The 23,184-nt window shown below is 34.8% G+C and overlaps 1 protein-coding gene across 1 annotated transcript in view; it reads left to right on the forward strand.

Annotated features, from left to right (window-relative positions):
* The first annotated feature begins 10,430 nt into the window (after positions 1–10,430).
* LOC111046826 (inactive hydroxysteroid dehydrogenase-like protein 1) overlaps positions 10,431–23,184 on the forward strand; it is a 48,688-nt gene continuing 35,934 nt past the window's right edge. Inside the window, exon 1 of the mRNA XM_022332463.2 lies at positions 10,431–10,769. Within this exon, the coding sequence (XP_022188155.1) occupies positions 10,607–10,769 (163 nt within the window). The 5' untranslated portion in view covers positions 10,431–10,606. The remainder of the gene's footprint in view (positions 10,770–23,184) is intronic.

Consider the following 23,184-nt stretch of genomic DNA (forward strand, 5'->3'; position numbering starts at 1 on the left):
GCTTACTTTGAGTTGTGCATTGCCACATTCAGGCCTATTTGCAAATAAATTTAGGCTATATTTCTCTAGAGATTTAAGCTCGTCACTCCACCATATTTTAAAAATAATGATAAATAATTCACACACGTCCATCAAAGATACTTTCAGCTTCAGCCTAATTAACTATTATCTGAAAACCAAATTTTCAGCAAGCAACAATTTACATTTTGTTAGTTTGATTTTCTCTTTCTCTCTATTGTCCAACCTATAAGGGCAAACTCACTTTCGCCTTGCAGATTCAGGTCAATTTTCATTCAACAGCTTGAAACAATCCATTCGATTACGCAATGACCACCTCTTATTCAGATGTGACATCAAAACAAGAGAATTAGTTAAATTGAATTGCAGAAAAAACAGGACTCAACAAAAAACTACATGGGATGTTGCCACAGAGATACATGGAAACAGTTTTAGTCCAGCGACCATGGATGGCACAAAAAATATTAAGCTCCAAACAAAAGACTGGTTTTGAGAGTATTATGTGCTCATTGAAAGTGAATGACTAGTCTATTATTTTCGCTTCACAACTGTTACAATAACCTTCTTCAAATCCTGATTGGTAAATCGGGGCAATCGGATTAACACTGGGCCAAAACCAGGGCTTGCAGTTGAATCCAGTTCATGGAGAACAATAGGCCTTACAGAATTGAAGCATTCATTTTTAATATTGGATTCATTTTCCACCCATGATGAGCACCGAGTTCAGCCATGATTGTTCAATAAATTGTTCACGTTATTAGGCTCTTATCAGCTCTACTATAATAAAGGAAAGAACTGGCTTATACACGTACGGGATAGGAAATTCACGTATGACGCATAATCACGTCTGAACTACTGGACTGATTAACTTGAAATTTTGCATATTGATTCTTAATTCACCTAGGATGGTTATAGGCCTATTTTTTATTCTTCAAGATTTCTTCTCGTCAAGTTTTCAGTTTGTCAAGTTTTTAATTAGACCCTTCCGGAGCACGGGTTACCTGCTAGTTTATATATTTATAAAATATTTATCCTCTTTTGCACTAACCAATTGAAGTTGAGAAATATAATTTCTTGTATTCTAGTTCATACTAGAACAAAAAAATGCTTGTTATATTATGAGAAATTACATAACACACATCGTAAAATATTATTTGAAAGTACCTAGAAAGAACTGGACTCCCGAAGTGGTTGATGATGGTTTCATATGACGATACCAGTACCGTACCTCAAAACAAGGCAAAACGATTGTCAAGCAAAGTCTGAAAGACGGAGTAGCTCTTCCTCTTCATGTTCAAAAACCCTAATTTTTCTATGAAAAACACTTCATATTCATAGAGAATTTTTATTTTTAGTGAGGTACCTCAGTTAAGCGTAATCTTGATACCGTAGTTTAGCAAAACCCCAGAAACACTTCTATACTCTTTTTCATGCGGTTTGCAATAATTTTAACCTTTTTCAAAAAAGAATTTGTCCGCAGAACTCTCCACTTGGGTACTGAATCATCAACTTAAGGGTGTGCAAAGGCTAAAAATAAACTTTCTACTCGTGATATTTTTCAAAGTTTTTCGATTTGTATATCATTAAGAAATGAGAAAGTTTTCTCAGGAAAACATTTTTTTCCGATCTTTTCTTTTTGAGATATGAGCACCTGAAGTTTGAATTTTTGGGACAGAACATTTCAAATTTGGTAAGATATAAATCCATGAGATTTATAGGATGGATTCTTCATGGTATTGTTGATCCAGTAAAACAAAAATTTTCTGAAAATATCCATTTTTAAGATAGTTATTCAATTTACTAAAAATAACCAAAAATAACTTTTTGTTGGGTTACTTTTGGTAAATTGAATAACATTTTCAAAAACTGATATTTTCAGAATTTTTTTTACAAGATCAACAATACCATGAAGAATCCATCCTATAAATCTCATGGATTTATATCTTACCGAATTTGAAATGATCTGTCCAAAAAAATCAAACTTCAGGCGCTCATATCTCAAAAAGTAATGATCGGAAAAAAAAATGTTTTCCTGAGAAAACTTTTTCATTTTGATAGCTTAATGATATACAAATCGAAAAATATTTCGAAGAGAAAGTTTATTTTTAGCCTTTGCACAGCCTTAATACCTTCTATACCGTACCATACCACGGAATAAATAAGTGTCTACTGTTATCATAACTGTTTGTTTTCTTTTCGTCGTTCTTTACTCCGTGACTGTGCTGAATTAATAAGGCAGATTGGAAATTTGATCTTTAGTGAAAAATGTCAGTAGTTAGTGAGCTAATGCCCTGGGTGAAAAGTTTTTGAAGGCGCAAAATTTAGTCGAAGTAAATTTTTTATACTTATATTATACCCAAACATTCTAGTGGAACATCTATATATATATATATATATATATATATATATATATATATATATATATATATATATAATATATATATATATATATATATATATATAATATATATATATATATATATAAAAGCGAAATGGCACTGACTCATTTACTCACTCACTCTCTCACTCATTCATGATCAACAGAACTAAAAATCTACTGAACCAAATACGTTCAAATTTGGCATGTATGTTCAGTTGGCCTTCTAGAGGCACACTAAGAACGGGTTTGAGAAAATTTCCAAAGATACGCCAAAAATCTTCGTTTTTTCAACGTTTTGCTGTGTTTTTCAGCTTTTTCAAGAACTTATAGGCGAAAATGTTCAAATTTGGTACAGAAGCTCAGCTAGGGTTTAGAAAATTTTGTCTTGAGGAGACTACGCCAGAATTGTGCCAAAGATATGCCCGAAATAGGCTGTTTCACTGAGGTTTCCCGACGTTCCCTAGCGTTTTCTTACATTTTTCAAGAACTTATAGAGAGAAAATTTTTAAATTTGGTATAGAAGTTCAGCTAGAATCAAGAAATTTCATCTTGAGAGGACTTCAAAGTAGCACCAAAGATACGCTCGATATAGGCTGTTTTACAGCGGCTTTTCTGTGTTTTCTCAGGTTCTCCAAGAACTGATTGAGAGAAAATGTTCAAATTTTTTCACGAGGGTTCAACTTAGGTGTACAATGTTATATAGGTTGCTGTTTGAGGACTTGGAAATTATGCCAAAGATACGGCCAAAAGCGACGTTTTCCTGTGTGATCTCTGTCAACTGATTGCAATGTAAATTATATTTGACGGGAGGAAGCCAGCTCAGATGAAGAATGCTGTTCTCATCTCTGGATGATTCAGAGGGGGCGGAGCCCCCTGGCTAGACGGATAAGGCAAGCGAAGCGAGCCTGGCGGCTAGGATAATATTATAGCATACTGGTAGAACTGAATTCTAGTAGGCCAAATACAGCAATACAGATACACTATAAAAAATTACCTTCTAATGAAGAAACTATAAGACCTTAGCAATAAATAATGAATACTCTGTTGCATATCCATTCTTTTTCACTATTAAAATTAAATTTGAATTTTAAAAACACTTATGGAGTGAAAATGCACTTACATTGATAGTGACGATCGTTTCAACCTGTTGTTGGTCATTATCAGATGATGACCCACACCAGGACGAAACTATTGTCACTATCAATGTAAGTGCATTTTCACTCCGTAAGTGTTTTTTAAAATTCAAATTTAAATTAATGAAGACAGAATTTGATAGATCTAATAGAAGAAGGGATGGAAATGGACACAGGTTGATCAGATAAGCACAACCCGCAGTAAACATTGATTCATTTTATTCTTATTTCTATAAAAGTGGTACCTAGCCCCCTATATTACAAAACCAAATTTTATTCGTTTAATAATTTTTTATCACCCACATAACTTGATTTGTGCTTTGCACCCCAATATCCCGACTTGTCATATTAGAAAGCAAATCTCATTGGTTTAACACCGAAACAAAATACTTCTGCAATAGGCTTACCGCACTTTCAGATGATCATACAACGTTGCAAAATCCTAAATGTATAATTCAAACAATTTTGTCATACTTTTGATAGCATAGAAACTCAACATGAAATGCTCAATGGCGTCAGCACGCGATTCGTTTCCTTCCAAGATCTCAGTAAAATGCAGCACTGTTGCAATTCGTCGCTATGAATGGAAGATCTTTAGTGAAAGCCTTCACGTTCAGTACATCATAAAACCTGGCCAACCGTGTAGTTGGTTATCTGTTATTAACCTTATAAGTACCTATAGTAATAGCTACCTATAGCTATTACCGACACATATTACTAAAAGCTATATATGATTCAAAAAAATATATATATACTTCTACTGACACATAGCATATGACTACATCCGACTAGACTTTAAGGAAAGGTGAAATTATATTACAAAAGTAGCAATTATCTGTTTGTTAAATATCTCCACATGCTCTCCACATCAATGATCACGGGTTGTTTCATGTCAATATTATTTTTTAATCCATCAGGCTCTGCGCAGTCCATTTGTTGTAAATTGAATTTCACAATATAACAGTTGACTTGTATTTAGTAGGGGTGGAAAATATCACTTGAATTTGAACAGACCTATATGAATGACAATATAGAAGACTAGAATTTAGATTAATAAATATATTATTACTAGCCGTCAGGCTCGCTTCGCTCGCCATATCCGCCTAGCCAGGGGGCTCCACCCCTGGACCCCCGACTGGATCGCCCAAGAATGAAATTAGCAGGCTCGCTTCGCTCGCCTGCATTTTTATCATGTTAGGACAATCCAGTCGGGGGTCCAGACTAAACGTCTGGCTAAACGGATATGGCGAGCGAAGCGAGCCTGACGGCTAGTAATATAATATTCCCAGGATTGAAGTAGCAGTGCCCAATCAATTTTCCCGCGATAAATGCATTTTAATCTTCAACATGGTGCCAACCTAACAAAGTCAACTCAACTTAATGCCAACCTGACAAAATTATTAATATAGTTGCCAGTTAACAACTGTTTCGAAGAGGTACTCTATCTAGATTATAGTTCTATAGTAACATATGATATGGAAATTTCAATTATAATTAAGAGATTGGGAGAAGAAGAATATACATGCTAAAAGACGAACTTTAAACCCTTAAAAACAACCCTTAGAGTTAAAATATTGCCAAAACATTTCTTAGTGCGCCTCTAAAGGGCCAACTGAACATACCTACTAAATTTGAACGTTTTTGGTCCGGTAGATTTTTAGTTATGGGAGTGAGTGAGTGAGTGAGTGAGTGAGTGAGTCAGTCAGTCGGTCAGTCAGTCAGTGAGTGAGTGCCATTTCGCTTTTATATATATAGATATTACTAACCGTCAGGCTCGCTTCGCTCGCCATATCCGTCTAGCCAGGGGGCTCCGCCCCTGGACCCCCGACAGGATCGTCCAAGAATGAGATCAGCAGGCTCGCTTCGCTCGCCTGCATTTTTCATTATTTGAGCATTTTTATCATATGTTAGGACGATCCAGTCGGGGATCCAGACTAAACGTCTGGCTAAACGGATATGGCGAGCGAAGCGAGCCTGACGGCTAGTAATATAATATTCCCAGGATTGAAGTAGCAGTGCCCAATCAATTTTTCCGCGATAAATGCATTTTAATCTTCAACTTGGTGCCAACCTAACAAAGTCAACTCAACTTAATGCCAACCTGACAAAATTATTAATTTAGTTGCCAGTTAACAACTGTTTCGAAGAGTTACTCTATCTAGATTATAGTTCTATAGTAACATATGATATGGAAATTTCAATTATAATTAAGAGATTGGGAGAAGAAGAATATACATGCTAAAAGACTAACTTTAAACCCTTAAAAACAACCCTTAGAGTTATAATATTGCCAAAAGATTTCGTAGTGCGCCTCTAAAGGGCCAATTGAATATACCTACCAAATTTGAACGTTTTTGGTCCGGTAGATTTTTAGTTATGCGAGTGAGTGAGTGAGTGAGTGAGTGAGTCAGTCAGTCAGTGAGTGAGTGCCATTTCGCTTATATATATATAGATATACCGTAGCCTTAATGATGAAAATATAATATTTTAGGCCATCGTATATCACGAATAAATATTGGGGGTAGGTACGGTATAGCTATTTTAATTAATTGTGAATAATTAGAGTGTTCATGATGAGAATGTGTAGGCCTGAAGACTAAAATAATATACCTTGTTGGTTATCCATCTTGTTTTCACTAATATTATTACTAATGTACTTTTATAACTTTAAAATGAAAAAAAACGCTCAAATTCTTTGTTCTCCTGTTTCTGTTTGGCTTGAGAATGTGCAAAAACAGCACGAAACGGTCGTCGCCATACAGAGGGATATACACTATACAGAGGGATGAAAAGTCCAAGAACGGCTTAGGCCGGTTACAGAGCTCGACCGACCGTCAGTGCGTACGTCGGTCGCGCTTGTCTTTTCCATAGATATTCCATGTATCCCTATAGAGCAGGACTGACGGCACGTTTGCGCACGGTCAGAACCATGCGTTTTATACAGCGTACGAAGACCATCGGTCGAGCTCGTGCGCATCCGTTCCATCGGTCGACTGACGCGCTATTGAAACAAATAGAAAGCTTTCAGAGCTGTACTGATCAGTAGCCCAATCGCAACATAACCAATGTACTGACACCTCTGCCCGACAATCAGCTGATATTTAATTGAATAGCATAATGAGTGAATTCAAATAGTGTCATATTTGAATTCAGAGTTTTTCTATACATTTATTCAATCATTTCTAAATTTTTTATTGAAAAAATCATATACTATTAATATTATCTGCATTTTATTTGAGCCGTAGCTTAAAGTGACTGCAAGTATTCCCAATGGTGATACAAGCTCGAAATAACTCATCAAAATTTCTGATGGACATTCTGAGGTAGTATCTTCACCCCAAGAAATCTATATATATATAAAAGCGAAATGGCACTAACTCACTGACTGACTGACTGACTGACTGACTGACTCACTCACTCACTCACTCACTCACTCGCATAACTAAAAATCTATCGGACCAAAAACGTTCAAATTTGGTAGGTATGTTCAGTTGGCCCTTTAGAGGTGCACTAAGAAATCTTTTGGCAATATTTTAACTCTAAGGGTTGTTTTTAAGAGTTTAAAGTTCGTCTTCCAGCATGTATTATTCTTCTTCTCCCAATCTCTTAATTATAATTGAAATTTCCATATCATATGTTACTATAGAACTATAATCTCGATAGAGTACCTCTTTGAAACAGCTGTTAACTGGCAACCAAATTAATAATTTTGTCAGGTTGGCATTAAGTTGAGTTGACTTTGTTAGGTTGGCACCAAGTTGAAGATTCAAATGCATTTATCGCGGAAAAATTTATTGGGCACTGCTACTTCAATCCTGGGAATATTATATTACTAGCAGTCAGGCTCGCTTCGCTCGCCATATCCGTTTAGCCAGACGTTTAGTCTGGATCCCCGACTGGATTGTCCTAACATAATATGTTAAAAATGCCCAAATGAAAAATGCAGGCGAGCGAAGCGAGCCTGCTGATCTCATTCTTGGACGATCCAGTCGGGGGTCCAGGGGGCGGAGCCCCCTGGCTAGACGGATATGGCGAGCGAAGCGAGCCTGACGGCTAGTGATATATATAATGGTAATAAATTTACTTTGAAATGCTCTTTGGGCGACCATCGGGTGAACTTGATATCTACGTCTTTTAATCTTTCGTTTACGAAGATAATAAGCTGTAATAACAATCTGTAAAGGCGTCCATTTTGTGAGTCAGAAAAACTGATGTATGGTCAGGATGGTGCATACGCACCGACGGTCGGTCGAGCTCTGAATGTGTAAAACTGATTCATCGATGCGTACGGTCAGGATGGTACATATGCACTGACGGTCGGTCGAGCTCTGTAACCAGCCTAAATATCTCATACACAGAGGTAATTTGATGGTGGGTGTGATTGGGGATCCTACTCAAATTGAAAATACTACTTTACCATGACTTTGAAAATCTGGTCCGCCATCTTGGAACCGCCATGTTGAATGCAACTTTATTTTTTTTTAATAGGAAGGTGGTGATGCGATACATGATTTCGATACAGAATTTCAAGAAAAAATGAATGGCGAAAACCGCACATCGATATCTAAAACCGTTTAGAAGATATTCACATTATTAACCACTCATGAATTGCATTGTATTGATTAATGATGTGAATATCTTCTAAATTGTTTGAGATATCGATCTGCGGTTTTCGCCATTCATTTTTTCTCGAAATTCTGTTTCGAAATCATGTATTGCATGACCATTTTCCTATTAAAAAAAAAAATTTTGCATTCAACATGGCGGATCCAACGTGGTGGACCAGATTTTCAAAGTCATAGTAAAGTAGTAATTTGAATTTGAGTAGGATCCCCAATCACACTCACCATCAAATAACCTTTGTGTATGATATATTAAGCCGTTCTCGGACTTTCTTCTCTCCTTTCTGCTTTGGATAGTATTGATTAATAATGTGAATATCTTAGAAACGGTTTGAGATATCGATATACGGTATCCGCCATTCATTTTTTCTTGAAATTCTGTATCGAAATTATGTATCGCATGACCACCTTCCTATTAAAAAAAATAAAGTTGCATTCAACATGGCGGTTCCAAGATGGCGGACCAGATTTTCAAAGTCATAGTAAAGTACGGTAGTATTTTCAATTGGAGTAGGATCCCCAATTACACCCACTGTCAAATTACCTGAGTGATTGAGATCTCATACCCATTGTGTATGAGATATTTCATTTATTGTACGTTGGCATAAACTGATTCAGAACAAGTAGATCCATTGCAATATGTCGTCGATAGAAGAAAGTAATATGTTGAATGTAAAGCGAGAAGAAAGTTAATTGAAACACAATCCTCACACAAGAATGGGTTGGTCAATGCTCTCAAGCAAACAAAACAAATGCCAATGCTTTGGCCGTTTATGAATATTATATTTATACCAGAAAACTTCAGTGAATATATATCTAGATCTAGATACATCTGTGTATAGTTTGAAAGTATAATATTGATATTGCAATAGAGCGATTGCAGACTGCAAGAATAGTGTCGTGAGTCGTGAAGCAGGTTCTTGCATTATCAACGCCGTATTGCTTGCTGTTGGTGGGGAACCGTTTGTCCCAGATTCCCTATCTGGTCTTCAGCCGCTAAATCCAGCATGAAACGGAGGCTTCCATTGAAGTTTGATGTCTTCAATTGGCGCTCTTATCATTCAATGACACAATTGGAACTGATAACAGAACAAAAAGATTCTATTCTGATACATACCTTCTAATACAATGGCATCAACATGGTATTTGAGGTGATAAGACGATGGTGAACTGTGTTTGTGTACTAGTAAAGTGAGTTATTCGAAAACTGATGCTGACATATACTAATTTTGAGCTAAATGACCACCGTAAATATTGATCTTGTGGGTACAATTAACATTTTTGACATTTGAGACTGGTGGGTTAATTCAATTTCCAATTTCTATTTGTTTGATTGATTGAATTACATGGATGATCTCTAGAACTTCATCATAAATAGAAAACATGAAATGAATAAAATTGATTTTTATGAAAACCGCACTTTCCTATAGCCTACGGTAATAATAATTATTAATAATTAATACTCCCGGTAGAATAGAAAAATTGAATACTGACTTTGAAACTTAATATTGAAAAATTATATTGCTGTACTGTACACTTCATAACTAAAGCAAGCCAGCTTATAACTGAAGTTGATAGAGCAAACAACATGGAGGGGAAAAAACACGGAAATTGGTGGAATTTTTCACGTCAACAATGGTAATGATGATCTATATTAACATTAATTCTTCTAAAATAACAATATTTTGACATGTCTTTTAAACTCATTCTTGGGCGTCCTAGAAACCATTAAATAAAAGTTCAATTACATGTTATCTACTGTTATTAATTTTGCTAAAATTATTGGGTTTTTGCGATTTGCTGAATCTCGTAGTTGTAGATCAGATAAATTATAAATTTATCATTCAACAGTAAGGTGCGAAATACAATATTGAACCTGATTAAATTACTTGATAATTGCATCATGGCCGAAACATGTTGTAAATAAAAAATGAAGGAAGGGTACACAGATTTTTATTTTTCATTTCTATTCAAGTTTAGCCCTAACGAAAAAAGTTGATAGGTATTGAAATCTTTATGTTGGCTACTTTGAGATGGAGAGGGACTACCAACCGATCGAGGAGGAAAATAGAATGTACAGAAGATAACACACCAGAGACAAATGATTAAGACTACAAGTAAACGGTATCTTTACTCTCTGATAACACTGTAATCAAAATCAAAATGAAATCGTAAATTATTATAGTGGAAAACGGTATCAATTGAGAAGCTCTGTTGTGTGCTGCCTTTAGCGAGCCGGTCGGTTATCAGAATGTTGACTCCGGGTGCAGCGCTCGATTTTCTATCCAGAACGTCTCCAAAAGTCAAGCGGTGTGCAACCGAAGTAAGTCAGCAAGTACTTTCATCACCAACACGTGCTTCATTCAGTGATACCTGTGCTCAGTGGCTCAGCCACAAAAGTTGCATTGTTTTTGTGTATTTAAAGGTAAAACATACCGAAATAATCGACAGAAATGCCACACACAGTTGATTTGCTAGCTTATATTGGTGGTTTCTATCTTTTTTGTGTAGTGACTGAAACCCTGTGGAATATAATCTGTGGACTCAAGGCGCATGTTATTCCTCGGCTGAGGGATGTTCCCACAGATTTGGTCGAAAAGTATGGAACGTGGGCAGGTAAGAAAATATCTAATCCATTCAAATTCTATTCTTTTTGTCTTAGATCTATATTTTTCTACAATATTTATAATATAATATGTATTCTTCTTATTTCTACTTTTTTAAATGAGATATTTTTATTGTATACTAGCAGGTGACCCGTGCTCAGCACGGTCTTCTTGAAAACTTTATGTGATGATGCGTCATTCATGAATTTCCTATCCCGTATGAGCCAATATTCTTTCCTTTATTATACTAGTAGTTCTGTGAATAGTAGGCCTCGCGCAGTTATAAACCGCAGCCTCCTCTTATACTGTCCATCAGAGTAAACTGTCGATACATGTATTTGTTAATGGCAATAAAAATATTTGATTTGATTTGAAATCCTGTCTGTATGTCGTGTCGACGAGATATCGGTGTGAAAACGGCTAATGGCTGTTGGGGTTGGTGTATCAAAAATTCTAACATCAAAAGCTAATCTCCTTCAAGACATACTGGCAACAGGAGTTGCCCGAGTTCAAAGCAGAGAAAGACAATACTATTTTATTTTAGTTATTAATTGCATGCGTTATTGCACGCAATCAATAGTTCATTAATAGTTCATAAAAATTGCATTCAATGAGGCATGCAATTAATAGTCTACACAGCAGCCAAGTTACATTGAGATATTGAATTGCATACGTCATGGCATGCAATTTATAATCCATTCGACAGCTGATTTATGATGAATAATTCTATAGTCTGATTTTTACTTTAATATTGGCGTATGAAGGAGGCTCCTTTTCCTTTTATATTATCCTTGAAATGCAAAAATTCCAAAAACCTTTTACTGTATATAGGCCTACATCGACGACAATTTAAAAAGGAACATACCTGTCAAATTTCATGAAAATCTATTACCGCGTTTCGCAACATATAAACATTCAAACATAAAGAGAATAAGCCAAACCGTCGACTTGAATCGTAGACCTCACTTCGCACGGTCAATTATAGACTATCAGGAAACCCGTGCTCTGCAAGGGTCTATTCAAAAACGTGACAAAATGAAAACTTAACGTAATGAAATCTTGAAACCATGAAAACCATCCTCGGTTAATTAAGAATCTATAAGCCAAATTTCAAGTTAATCAGTCCAGTAGTTCAGACGTTATGATGTGTCAAACATAATTTTCCGATCCCGTACGTGTATAAGCCAGTTCTTTCGTTTATTATAATATAATATATTATATATATATATATATATATATATAATATATATAATATATATATATATATAATATATATATATATATATATATATATATATATATATATATATATATATATATATATATATATATATATATATATAATATATTATATATATATATAATATATTATAATATATTCGTTCAATATAATATATAGCATTGATAATACTATCCAATATATAATATTGAATATGTTTACCTCTTTATCAGATATAATATTATCATTTATACTATTTACAGAAAAGTTTTCCGGTATTTATTGCATTACTGTTGTATGGATGGATCGGCTATATCACAGAGTAGAGAAGCACTATGGTTTATTTATTCCGTCGCTATATTAAATTCAGAGAATTGAGTATGATTCTAATAACAGCCCCTTCCAAACTATTCATGTAGGAACACTTTTGGAATATCTATGAACCTCAAGAAAGAGGATTCTTGATCTTGTTTTCTATTGTGTTGGTTTGAGAAATATAAATAATTTAATATTGAGTCTTTTTTCTTTAGGGCTTTTAATATAAATAAAAATAAAAATCTCAGTAGGTACCCTTTTAAATTATTTTGTCACAACATGTTTCGAACTTGAAAATGGTATTAATGTCCGAAACATGTTGTGACACAATTATTTAAATGGTAATGAGATTTATATTTTTATTTAATATTGAGGTAGGAGAGCTTGGCAAGAGTATAACGTATAATAATGGAATACTGTACCTGTATAGAAAGGAATATTATTGAAATGTGTTTACCTCCTGTATTTTTTCCAACTGATGATTCAGATGAGTAAATTCAAAGCAATATCTCAGAGCTAATGATATGTATAATCACAAATATTAACGACAAAAAATTAGTCTTGTTTTTCTATTTTCTATCACGTTCAAATATTTGTTTGTCGGCCATTCTATAGTTATTTCTCTTGAAACTCGCCAGAGTCTGAAATATTAAGAAGGCTATAGTAATACCGTAATTGGAAATAATATAGGCCTACCTTGATAAAGATTGGACATTTCTAATCATTGTATAAAAAAATACAATATTATAAATGAGTTAATTTAGCAAAAAACTTGTAGTTGACAACCAGTTCAGACTCCTTCCAAGAGAACAGATTCATAGGGAAATAGAACCAATAACTGACGCAATGTGCAAAAAGATAATTTCTTTCTCTGGACATATTCTTAGAACCCCAGCGAGTCGATTGTTAAGAAGACTTATTGGAACATTCATGAGTGCGAAAACAGACAGAGCCACAATTCCTTGGTTTGTGGATATAAAAAAAGACATATCTTTTTTCCAACCATCACTGGCAGAAGGAGGATCTTATCAATAAAAACAATTGAAAGAAGGCAACAGGTTTGTTCAGATGAATTGAGAAAAGAAATATCTGACAAAATGAGAAGGTACAGGGAAGAAAAGAAGAGAATTGAAGTGAATAAACAAAGGAGATGACTAACCAGAGACTACAGTGATCCTATGTGGTCATTAAATCTCAAAGAATTAGTTATCATTTTACTGTACTTTAAATGATTATATCCTTTCATTAATTTTTTCAAGATCATATCTATAGTTTCAGCTAGTACGAATTTTATTTCATACAAGCATTATTGAATGTAAATCCTTGGCAAAGTTCTTTCTCGTGTCTACTGGGCACTGGCATAAGTCTACTGGCTACCAGGCTACCTATAGTTGATATAGATTACTTTATTTCCTTCTCTTATTTTCAAATCCGGAGGTGAATGTTGAAAGAAGGGTTATTATAATTGTAACTGTAACTCAACGGATGGAGAAAACGATTATGCACATTCAATGGATTGTTAGCAATTTCTACACTCACCTTCACGCCATCCACGGCTACTTAATAAGTAGGAGAACTACTGCAGTTTAACATTGCTTCGTAATTAAAAATGCACCGATGACTCAAGAATAGTAGTATCTAGTTCTGCTTTCGAATTTTTAAATGACTTCTATCATTAGGGTCCCACATATTTAGGCCTACTTATTGTAGTGTACTGCAATGAGAATGCTTCTTCGTCTAATGACAGAAAGAGTGAACTGTAGTTTTTTACTCATTTTAGAAAGCTGCTGGATATTTATGTAGGAAATGAACTTCGAAAGAAAATTACGTATAGCCTACTTATGAAAAATTGACCTTGGTCCTAGAAATCAGTCTCTTACCACCTCACATTTCATATGAATAAAAATCTAAATGTAAAACTTATACATTTCAAAGATTCTTACCAGTGACGAATATAGATTTTTTTTTGGGGGGGGCAAGGTTAATTTAAGGTTAAGTGATTTTAAGTAAACACCCCATGATACTTTATATCAGTTTTACTGCTCATATTCAGAGGGAAATTTGCGCTAAACGCCTTTTTTACTTTACCGAGATCACGCTTCTTTACTGTTGACATTAAATCATAAAGAATGTATATTTCTAAAGAAACAAAATGATGAAAAGATCTCAGTTACTATTTCTCAAACATTGGTCAAGATTTTAACAATATCACATCTGTAAACACTTATCCGTACCATACTAAAATAGTTAGTGAGGCTCAACTCACACTCACCCGACACTCAGACCACTCGATTCTAGTCTCCGCGACGTCTCCATTTGATATACATGCTCTCGACTAGAGTCGAGTCTCTTCTCGACCTGAGTCGCATAAGTGTGAGTTGAGCATTAAATACGCGATTGTGATTATCGTGTTTGGAAGGGTTCTAGCTACAAATATTTTTCTATCTATAAATATTTTTTTCTTTCATGTATGTATAAATTGCCAAGACCCCTACTGGCAAGCCGAACTGGTACGAACTCCACCCCACTCTCCTCACCTATATGTGGAGAGGAATAGCACTGTCTGCTGCGGCGATGCCTTCGCTCATCATTCATTAGAAAATTCAGATTACTGTATTTATTTTTCTTTATATTTATTATTTCGGGTGAGGGGGGGGGGCGTGGGCCTTATATTCGCCCCTGGTTTTTACAAAAAAGTGTTCTCAATTGAGGTTCTCGAGCGTTAGATATAATGCAGTACTACCATAGAGATTCTCTACAAGCTCCCTGTTAACTATCGCGAATGAAAACGCCTTTATCTTTTAAAAACTACTTTTTTTATCACTACAGCCCAATATAATTATGAGCTTTGGCCGCCTCCACTACAGCTCTCCACTCTTCTCGGTTCTCTGTCATTCGTTTCCATCCTCTACATCCCATTTTTTGGAGATCGTCTCTTACTTCATCCTCACATCTCATTCTTGGTCTTCCTCTCTTTCTTCTGGAATGTAGCCAAAACTAATGGTTTATTGAAAAAAATTGAGGTACTAATTTCGGTTGTTACACCATTATCACCAATTTACCAATTTCTTCGGTTTACTAGGTATTGATTATGGTGTAACAACTAAAACTAGTAGGCCAATTGCAGATTGTTTTAATGAACCAGTGGATTTGACAAAATCAACTCTCCACGATCTTATCACTCTCAGCAGTAAACATACGAGTACAATCTATGAGTATCTAGTTTGGCTATCCGATATTTGATAAGAAAAGTATTACACTGGAAGATTTGTTACTTATAGCATTCCTTAGCTTCGGGCGGCTTACTTCAGAAATGTATTAGAAATTGGTCGCTCCATCTCCCATCCGGTTTCAACAGAGCCTTTGTAGTCCATGCTTCATGGACACTCCAGCGCAGCCTCCAAATTACAGCCGCTTTGTAGTCTCTCTTTTTTCTATTATTTTCGAAATTTTTTCAGTTTGAGCGACCAAATTTATGGTCCGGTAGAGGCCAACGGGTGTGAGATCCTGAAATTCATTTTAGAAACACACGTGCAACAGAGCTGGGAGGTTCTTTCTTTTTTCCCAACACACGTGTTTCAGACTGGCGGTGAAATTTTCCACGTTGATCATGTCGAAGGTTATTGACTCATAGATTAACATGAGCCTAAACATATCAAGTCTGATTCCCTTGTATTTATAACTTATGCTCAATGTGTTTGATCCTTCTAATAAAAATTTTCACTGACAATAATTATTCTCAAATAGCGTTTTTGTTACTTGAGCCAAATTATGGCATCGTCCAGAAATAAATTTTTGAATCGTTTCAGTCCTCCATGTGGGCAAACTCGAGAATGTGGCTTATAGACTTATAGGTTTTTTATTTTTTGCTGATGAAAATGCCCTCATGGGCTCTATAGACTTGTGCGTGAGTAATGAGAGGGATGATGATAGATGAGTACCTATATTGCTTATAGTTTGAAATCATATCATTGATTGATTCTCTGACTTTTTAATCTAATATTTTGTTGTTCTCTTCTCCTCAATCGTGTATTGGAATATCTCTAATGAATGGCCTTGAAAAGTTAGTTCAGCATCCACTTTGCCTCCTTATGCAGAGGAAATACCAGCAGTCAAACGGACAAAACCAGTCTCTGTGTATTCCTTTTTAGTTTTTTTTGCGTTGTTGTCTTTTGCATAAGCTTTGCAAAATCCTATGAGTTGATGAATAAAATCTTACATATAACTCTCAATTCTCTATAATAAGATAATATATGCTATTATTCGATATATTTTAATTTTTTTTCTCTCAACAGGTTAAGCCCAACATTATTGCATAATTCTTTGTTTAGTACAGTATATTTAATTCAGTAAAAACTGAAAGTATCAGATTCAGAGAATCATTAAAATTATTCATCAATTCATATGGAAATTGTACATCCTCTAGTTCTTGATTTTCTTGAATTGGTATCTGCTTTCTTAAAATAAGCAAATTCAAAATAGAACATTATTATTATTCAGAGCTATGCATGCGGAATATAATTCTATTAAGAATTAGATGAAGCACACATGAATAATAATGAAATTGCGCTTCCCGTCATACTTCAGGTTTTTCATGTTCGACATATCCAAGTAACTATGAAAAATCTTCCAAAAATACTAAGATATTATTATATAGCTATTTTTGTACTGTTGCTAATGCCAAGCAATTACTTGTCCAAGCCCAATTCCTAACGTTACTGAGATATTTCGCAGATAAATGATACATGAAATGCTGTGCAAAGTAAAATGTCAACTTCAGATTCTTGTTCCTCGAAACTTCTGCGTAGGTACCTAATTAAAAATAGCAGCAATTTTGGCCTATCGAAAAAATTGAAGTCACACTACACTTACGGTACCTATACTACATAAAAATAATAAACCATATTCTATTGTCAATTATTGTGCACAACCAATCCGTGTGCAGGGAAGCACATGAACAAATAATATGGTCCGAGTTCAAAAAAATATTATCCATGAAGGAATGACAGTAAAAATGGTGTTAATGAGGGATTTAACCTTTTCCATTCTATGGCAAGTTATGTAGGTTACTCGATTAGGTACTTCATTGTAGTTTGTTATAAATATTGTGTCAGAGGTAAAATATTAGTCAACATTTCCATGCTTTAATACTTATGAAAACTCTTCCGTGGATGGTTATCAGGTAGTTGAAAATGAGAAAAGGTTGTACCATAATGTTTCTTTGTTGAGTTTATTCTGTACCGGTACTGAATAAAATTTACGTACAGTATATTTTGTATTTGGTATAGGAAGTTTCCATATTTCCTAGCAGCTTGGAACCTTGAGAACTGGTTTGCCTGTGAGATGAGATTCAAACAGACAACACTGAATCAGTGGGAGATGAGGATATAGGTAGGAATAATAAAGGATTTCAAATGAGGACCAAGCTATTGAGAACGATGAAGAAGAAGAAGAAGAAGAAGAAGAAGAGAAGAAGAAGAAGAAGAAGAAGAAGAAGAAACTCCCTGTACACTAAAGATGAGGCCCAGGCTCTTGATTCGCGCTGGATCTCACAAATGGTGGGACCTATGAATACACACTGTTTCATTTGAAGTGAGAATTGATACTACATACATCAGGAAATTATATATTTACTGAGAATTTGATTGATTACCTACATTGGAAATATAATCGATCAATAATACATTCGAGACATTGATATTCTCTCTACTAACTCTCACTGTATCACTCTCATGTATCTGATACACTTTATACATCTAATTAAAATGAATGTTCACCAAACTGTAAACCTCGATTGATTTGATTCAAAAATATTCGGATGGTCACGTTAAATTGACGATCCCGGCTGATGGTGATGTATATAAGTTGTGAGGCTGTTTGACGACTTAAAACATATATTCAGGTGAGATAGGAATTCCGTCAGAGACTCCCCACCAATAAAAGTCATAGGAATATCAATTACCGTACCGTAATTAACGATATTTGTCCGTCATCTTTGCCAAATGAGAGGACTAGTGATGTTTGGCAATCACCAAAACGGTTTGGATGCAATTGTGACAATTGTTTGTCAACAAAACCCGCTCTAGTTTGGCCTTAGCCTTAGAATCTTCTTTCTCCAAAGAAAGGAGCAAAAGTAAAAGCTCACAAAGACTGGGCACAACTGTCTACCACTTGTTAGAGCACAAATTGAAGAAAGGTTCAACCACTAAACTGGTTAAGTTAGGCACTCATTGAACCGGTTGAAATGTTTGTTGCGATCACCTCAAGGCCACACCGGCAATTGGTATATATGCTTCACACCCGATGGAAGGAGAATGGGACCGATGTTGTGACTCGGTACAGCAAGTTGTTGTAGGCGATAATTGGCCAACCAGCGCAGTTGTTAGCCTTGTCACAAGAAAAATGACGGCTCCGTCTAATAGTGGAGCAAATCTCTTCCTGGCAAATTGATGATAGACATTCACATTATACAGAGTGAGTCATATGTATGGGAACCCCTCAATAAGTTGTAGATATAATACTGTAACTTTCAGGATGAGTTATTGGTCGAATACACTACCTTTTGACGTAGGTACAACTGAATTTCAACCCCTCATAAAGGGGTGACTTAGGAGTTGCAACTCGAATATTTTAAATGTAAACACCCATTGTGTGGTACATTATTTTAAAGGCCTTTTTGAAACAAGAAGGAAGGCATCAATAAAAATTATCTATGATACTTGTATCCAAAATGGCGGCTGATTAAAGTTTTAGTTTTTAAAGAAATGAGGGATTGTAACTCAAATATTTTAAATGTAAACACCCATTGTTGGGTACATCATTTTAAATGCCTCTTCAAAACAAAAATGATGACATCAAAAAAATGTTCTATGATACTTGTATCCAATCATTTCTTTAAAAACCAAAACTTCAATCAGCTTCTATTAAAAATCATCAACAGCATTATTATTGAAATTCATTGCTATGAATTAATTGAGAGTTTAACTGAGTGTAATGCCTGTAATGTGCTTCAAGTTTGTAAATAGGTAGGCCTGATGAGAGAGAGAATCATCTACAGCTTTAAGTGGACTCCGAACTTCCGAATCTTCAGGAAACTTTTTTAAATCATGTAGCCTAGAACTTACAGTATTATAAAACGCGGAGCTAACTTGATAGTAACAGGCGCATTTCTCGTATCCAATCAGATTCACGCTCAAATAGCGATAGATTCTCTCGAGAAAATGAAAATAGAATAAATTCATTGTAGGAATATAGCTCAATATCTGTTGTATTACCATCTATTACTCGATAAATAATATTATTCTCCATACTTTCATAATTCTATGCATGTGACTTCCGAGTCCATATGGCATAAAATGTCACATGTCATATTCTAATTTGATCGCTCTACTAATTGAACTAACCTATTCTTGATCAGTGATTTCTGTAAATATTTCATGATGGATCACTTTTCATCATTAGTCATAATCATAGTTACTATTTGTTTTGCGTGTATCGCATTTATAGTGCCGTGCTTCATAACAAAATGGTGCGTGAATGACGTTGGATTAGTGCAGTTGATGGTTACCCTGAGTGCAATTTGCATTTGGCTGTTCTGGCTGTGCATTTACATGGGTCAAATGGGACCTCTCATGGGTCCACATCTGTACACAAAAACCGCAGTTATGCTGGCTCGCCAATGGGAAGACAAAGTGCTCGAGAACTTTCTACTTGACAACAGTGATCTTTAGAAAATATCAGATTGATAATTTATATTTCAAAACAATAATGTTCGTTCAAAGTGAATATCAGTTTTATCTTATTTGAATATCGTTTATAAAACAATTTTTATTCTTCTACTATCTTGTGAATTCTGTATGTAAGGATTGTTGGAGGAGCTCTCTCCTAATTTATCCCTTATTTCTAATTTCTCCTCTTCTCCTTCTAATTGGGAATAGAGAAATCTATGGTTAAAATATGTTATTGAATTTTGAGATGTTGTTAAAAGAGTAACGTGACTTTTTTAATATATCCTTATTATAGTTTTTTGTTTTTTATTGAAAAATAAAAGGCAAATTTGTTTCAAATAAATAGTTGCATGGGTGATGGCAGGTATTGAAAATAACAGATGTGCCCACAGGGGCGAACTAGATGGACGCAGACTGCGTCCTTGAAATTTATAATGAGGGGGGGATTAAATTAGAATCTTGTGGGTTTTGAAAAAAGGTCAGACTACTGACACATTTTCTCCATAAGGGGGAGTAAAAGCCAAATTTTTCCTAAATTCAGAGGAAGAGGGTGCATCTTGGGGGCACCCCTTGAAATAAAATAGCATTTATTCATAGCTATGAATAGCATTTACGTGATACAAATTCTTTTATCATCACCAACTTTTGTTGGTGTCGCGAAAGTTCTCTAGATGACTTTTAATGGTTATTAATAATAATAATAATTTTTATTTCCATTAAGATGTGTACAAAAGAACAAAAAACAATATCATATAAAATAATATTAATTACACTGTATGAATAGTTAAGTGATGTATTGTTACAAAAGTCTGTATATAGCTAATGTCGTGAAAAAAACAAAATATCACTTCTACACACACAAACATCTGAAAGGAAATAATTAGGTACTCTCGAGGCAAAGGCCTACATGGGAGTCCCAGCATAAAGAAATAAAAAAGAAACACACTTATAATTTGTATATGAACAAAAAGATAATAATAAACTGAGGTAAACTTATGTATTATTTACATTAATATATTAAATGTTTGATTTAATTTGTTATTTTATGGTAAAGGATAAAAGGTGCTTGGTCGGGCTACAACTTACTAATTTTGTGTTGTCAATATTATTCAGAATCAGTCCTTTACTTAAATTATACATCATTGGATGATGTATTCCATGAACCTTAAAGCTCATGAACTTTAATGCTCATTTTGATGTTTAGAAAAATAATTCACATAAAATGATTGATGGAAATATGACATGATCTATAATTTTCATTTTTTTTCATTATATTCTACCAATATACAATTTTCTCAATCTCTATTTGAATAACTATTGTGTATTGTAAATAATCTTTAGACTAAAATTGTTTACCACTTTTATCAGTTGATAGAATTTTGAGAATAATTCAACAGCATCACTGATGAAACTGAAGTCAACATCCTGATAACGACATTCACGTTGCAGGGATCGGCGCATGTTTCATCACGACTGGCGCTGCCAACTCCTTCTATAGGTCCTCTCGCTCGCTCGCCTCGTGATTATCCCTTTCGAAACATTTAATAATCTCTCTGCTCTCCGTTCAGATCACAGTTGTAGCGTTTCTTGTTTCCGTTTCTTCAGCGGAATTTACTCTAGACTGTCAGCATTGGTTGGATGGGAACCACGTGATAAGAAATGCTGACAGTTTGAAGTGAATCTAGTAGTGGAAAGTTGAGAGGACCGTTGTCCACTGCTTATGCAGATATTTGGTGCTTATTTGCTGGCAGCTGTAGCTGGACTGTTGCAATGAAATGGAACCGGTTCCACGTTTTCAGTTGTGTGGTGTTGCAAACCGTTCACCGTTCACATGGTGGTGACATCGGTAGCACTTTCCGCTCCAACTACCAAAGTGGAGAGTACCAATTAGAATTTTCTGGAAGTGTACTTGACTCCTGGCAATGTTTCCTCACTACATAATGAAAGATTTTAATTTCCAGTCACAGTAGTATTTCAGTACCGTTCTACATTGTAATTGCTTTATTCTCAATCATTTTGTTGGATTAGCATCTCTCCATCACTACTGTCGTTTAAAAAAATTTGTACCTATAACAGAAAAACGTAACAAAAATTACTGGCGCTTATGTTGACTGCTTTAAATAAGTCTCTCTTATAATATATGTTCCAGGCAATGAATGTTAAAAAAAGGGAATAGAAGGAAAAGTTTGGAAGACAATGTTTTTGAAAGAGCAGTCAAAAATCGAAATTGTCATCCAAACTTTTCCCTCCATAATCCTTCGTTGACTGGATTTTTGTTCGCAACATTCAATAAGCTTTCCATTCCAAGTTCCAGCGAATCTTGTTTTTAGTTGTGGATAATACTGTAACTGTAAAAAGAAAAAACAAATTGAATTATAAATTAAGGTGAAATAAAAAGATGTTGTCAATTCCACAAAGTATTTTATTTGAGTCCAAACTAGTTTCGATGCACTTGGCATCATCATCAGTGGTAAACTGAGGAAACAGGAAATTGTATAGGGGAAGGAAACTCTGGCTGGTCAGTTCAGGTGTGACAACACAAATGTGATTCAAATATTAAAAACAAAATGAATTATAAGCTAAATAGCTTTATAAGCTAAATAGCTTATAAGCTTATAAAATATAAGCTATTATAGCTAAATAGCTTATAAGCTTTTAAAATATAAGCTATTATAATTCATTTTGTTTTTAATATTTGAATCACATTTTGTGTTGTCACACCTGAACTGACCAGCCAGAGTTTCCTTCCCCTATACAATTTCCAGTTTCCTCAGTGTACCACTGATGATGATGCCAAGTGCATCGAAACTAGTTTGGACTCAAATAAAATACTTTGTGGAATTGACAACATCTTTTTATTTCACCGTAATATGGAGAAATTCCACAACATCTCCGTGCAAAGTGTTAATTGAATTATTAATTGTCACATACTGTATATTTCCTATACTTTTTGTTCAGGTAGTACAGTATTATATTTGGCACACTGCTTGGCAATTATTACAAAATTACTTGAATCCTCCACTTGACTGAGATTCAGACAAATACCAAAACCTCTCTTAATAATGTTATGATGTTGAAGTAGAATTTCGTTTAATGCAGGGTTGCCCACAGGGAAGAATGCGTCATTGAAATTCTTGAGGGGGGCTCGCAAGCAAATCTTGTGG

This window comes from Nilaparvata lugens, chromosome 10, assembly GCF_014356525.2.
Source record: "Nilaparvata lugens isolate BPH chromosome 10, ASM1435652v1, whole genome shotgun sequence".
Taxonomy (NCBI): Eukaryota; Metazoa; Arthropoda; class Insecta; order Hemiptera; family Delphacidae; genus Nilaparvata; species Nilaparvata lugens.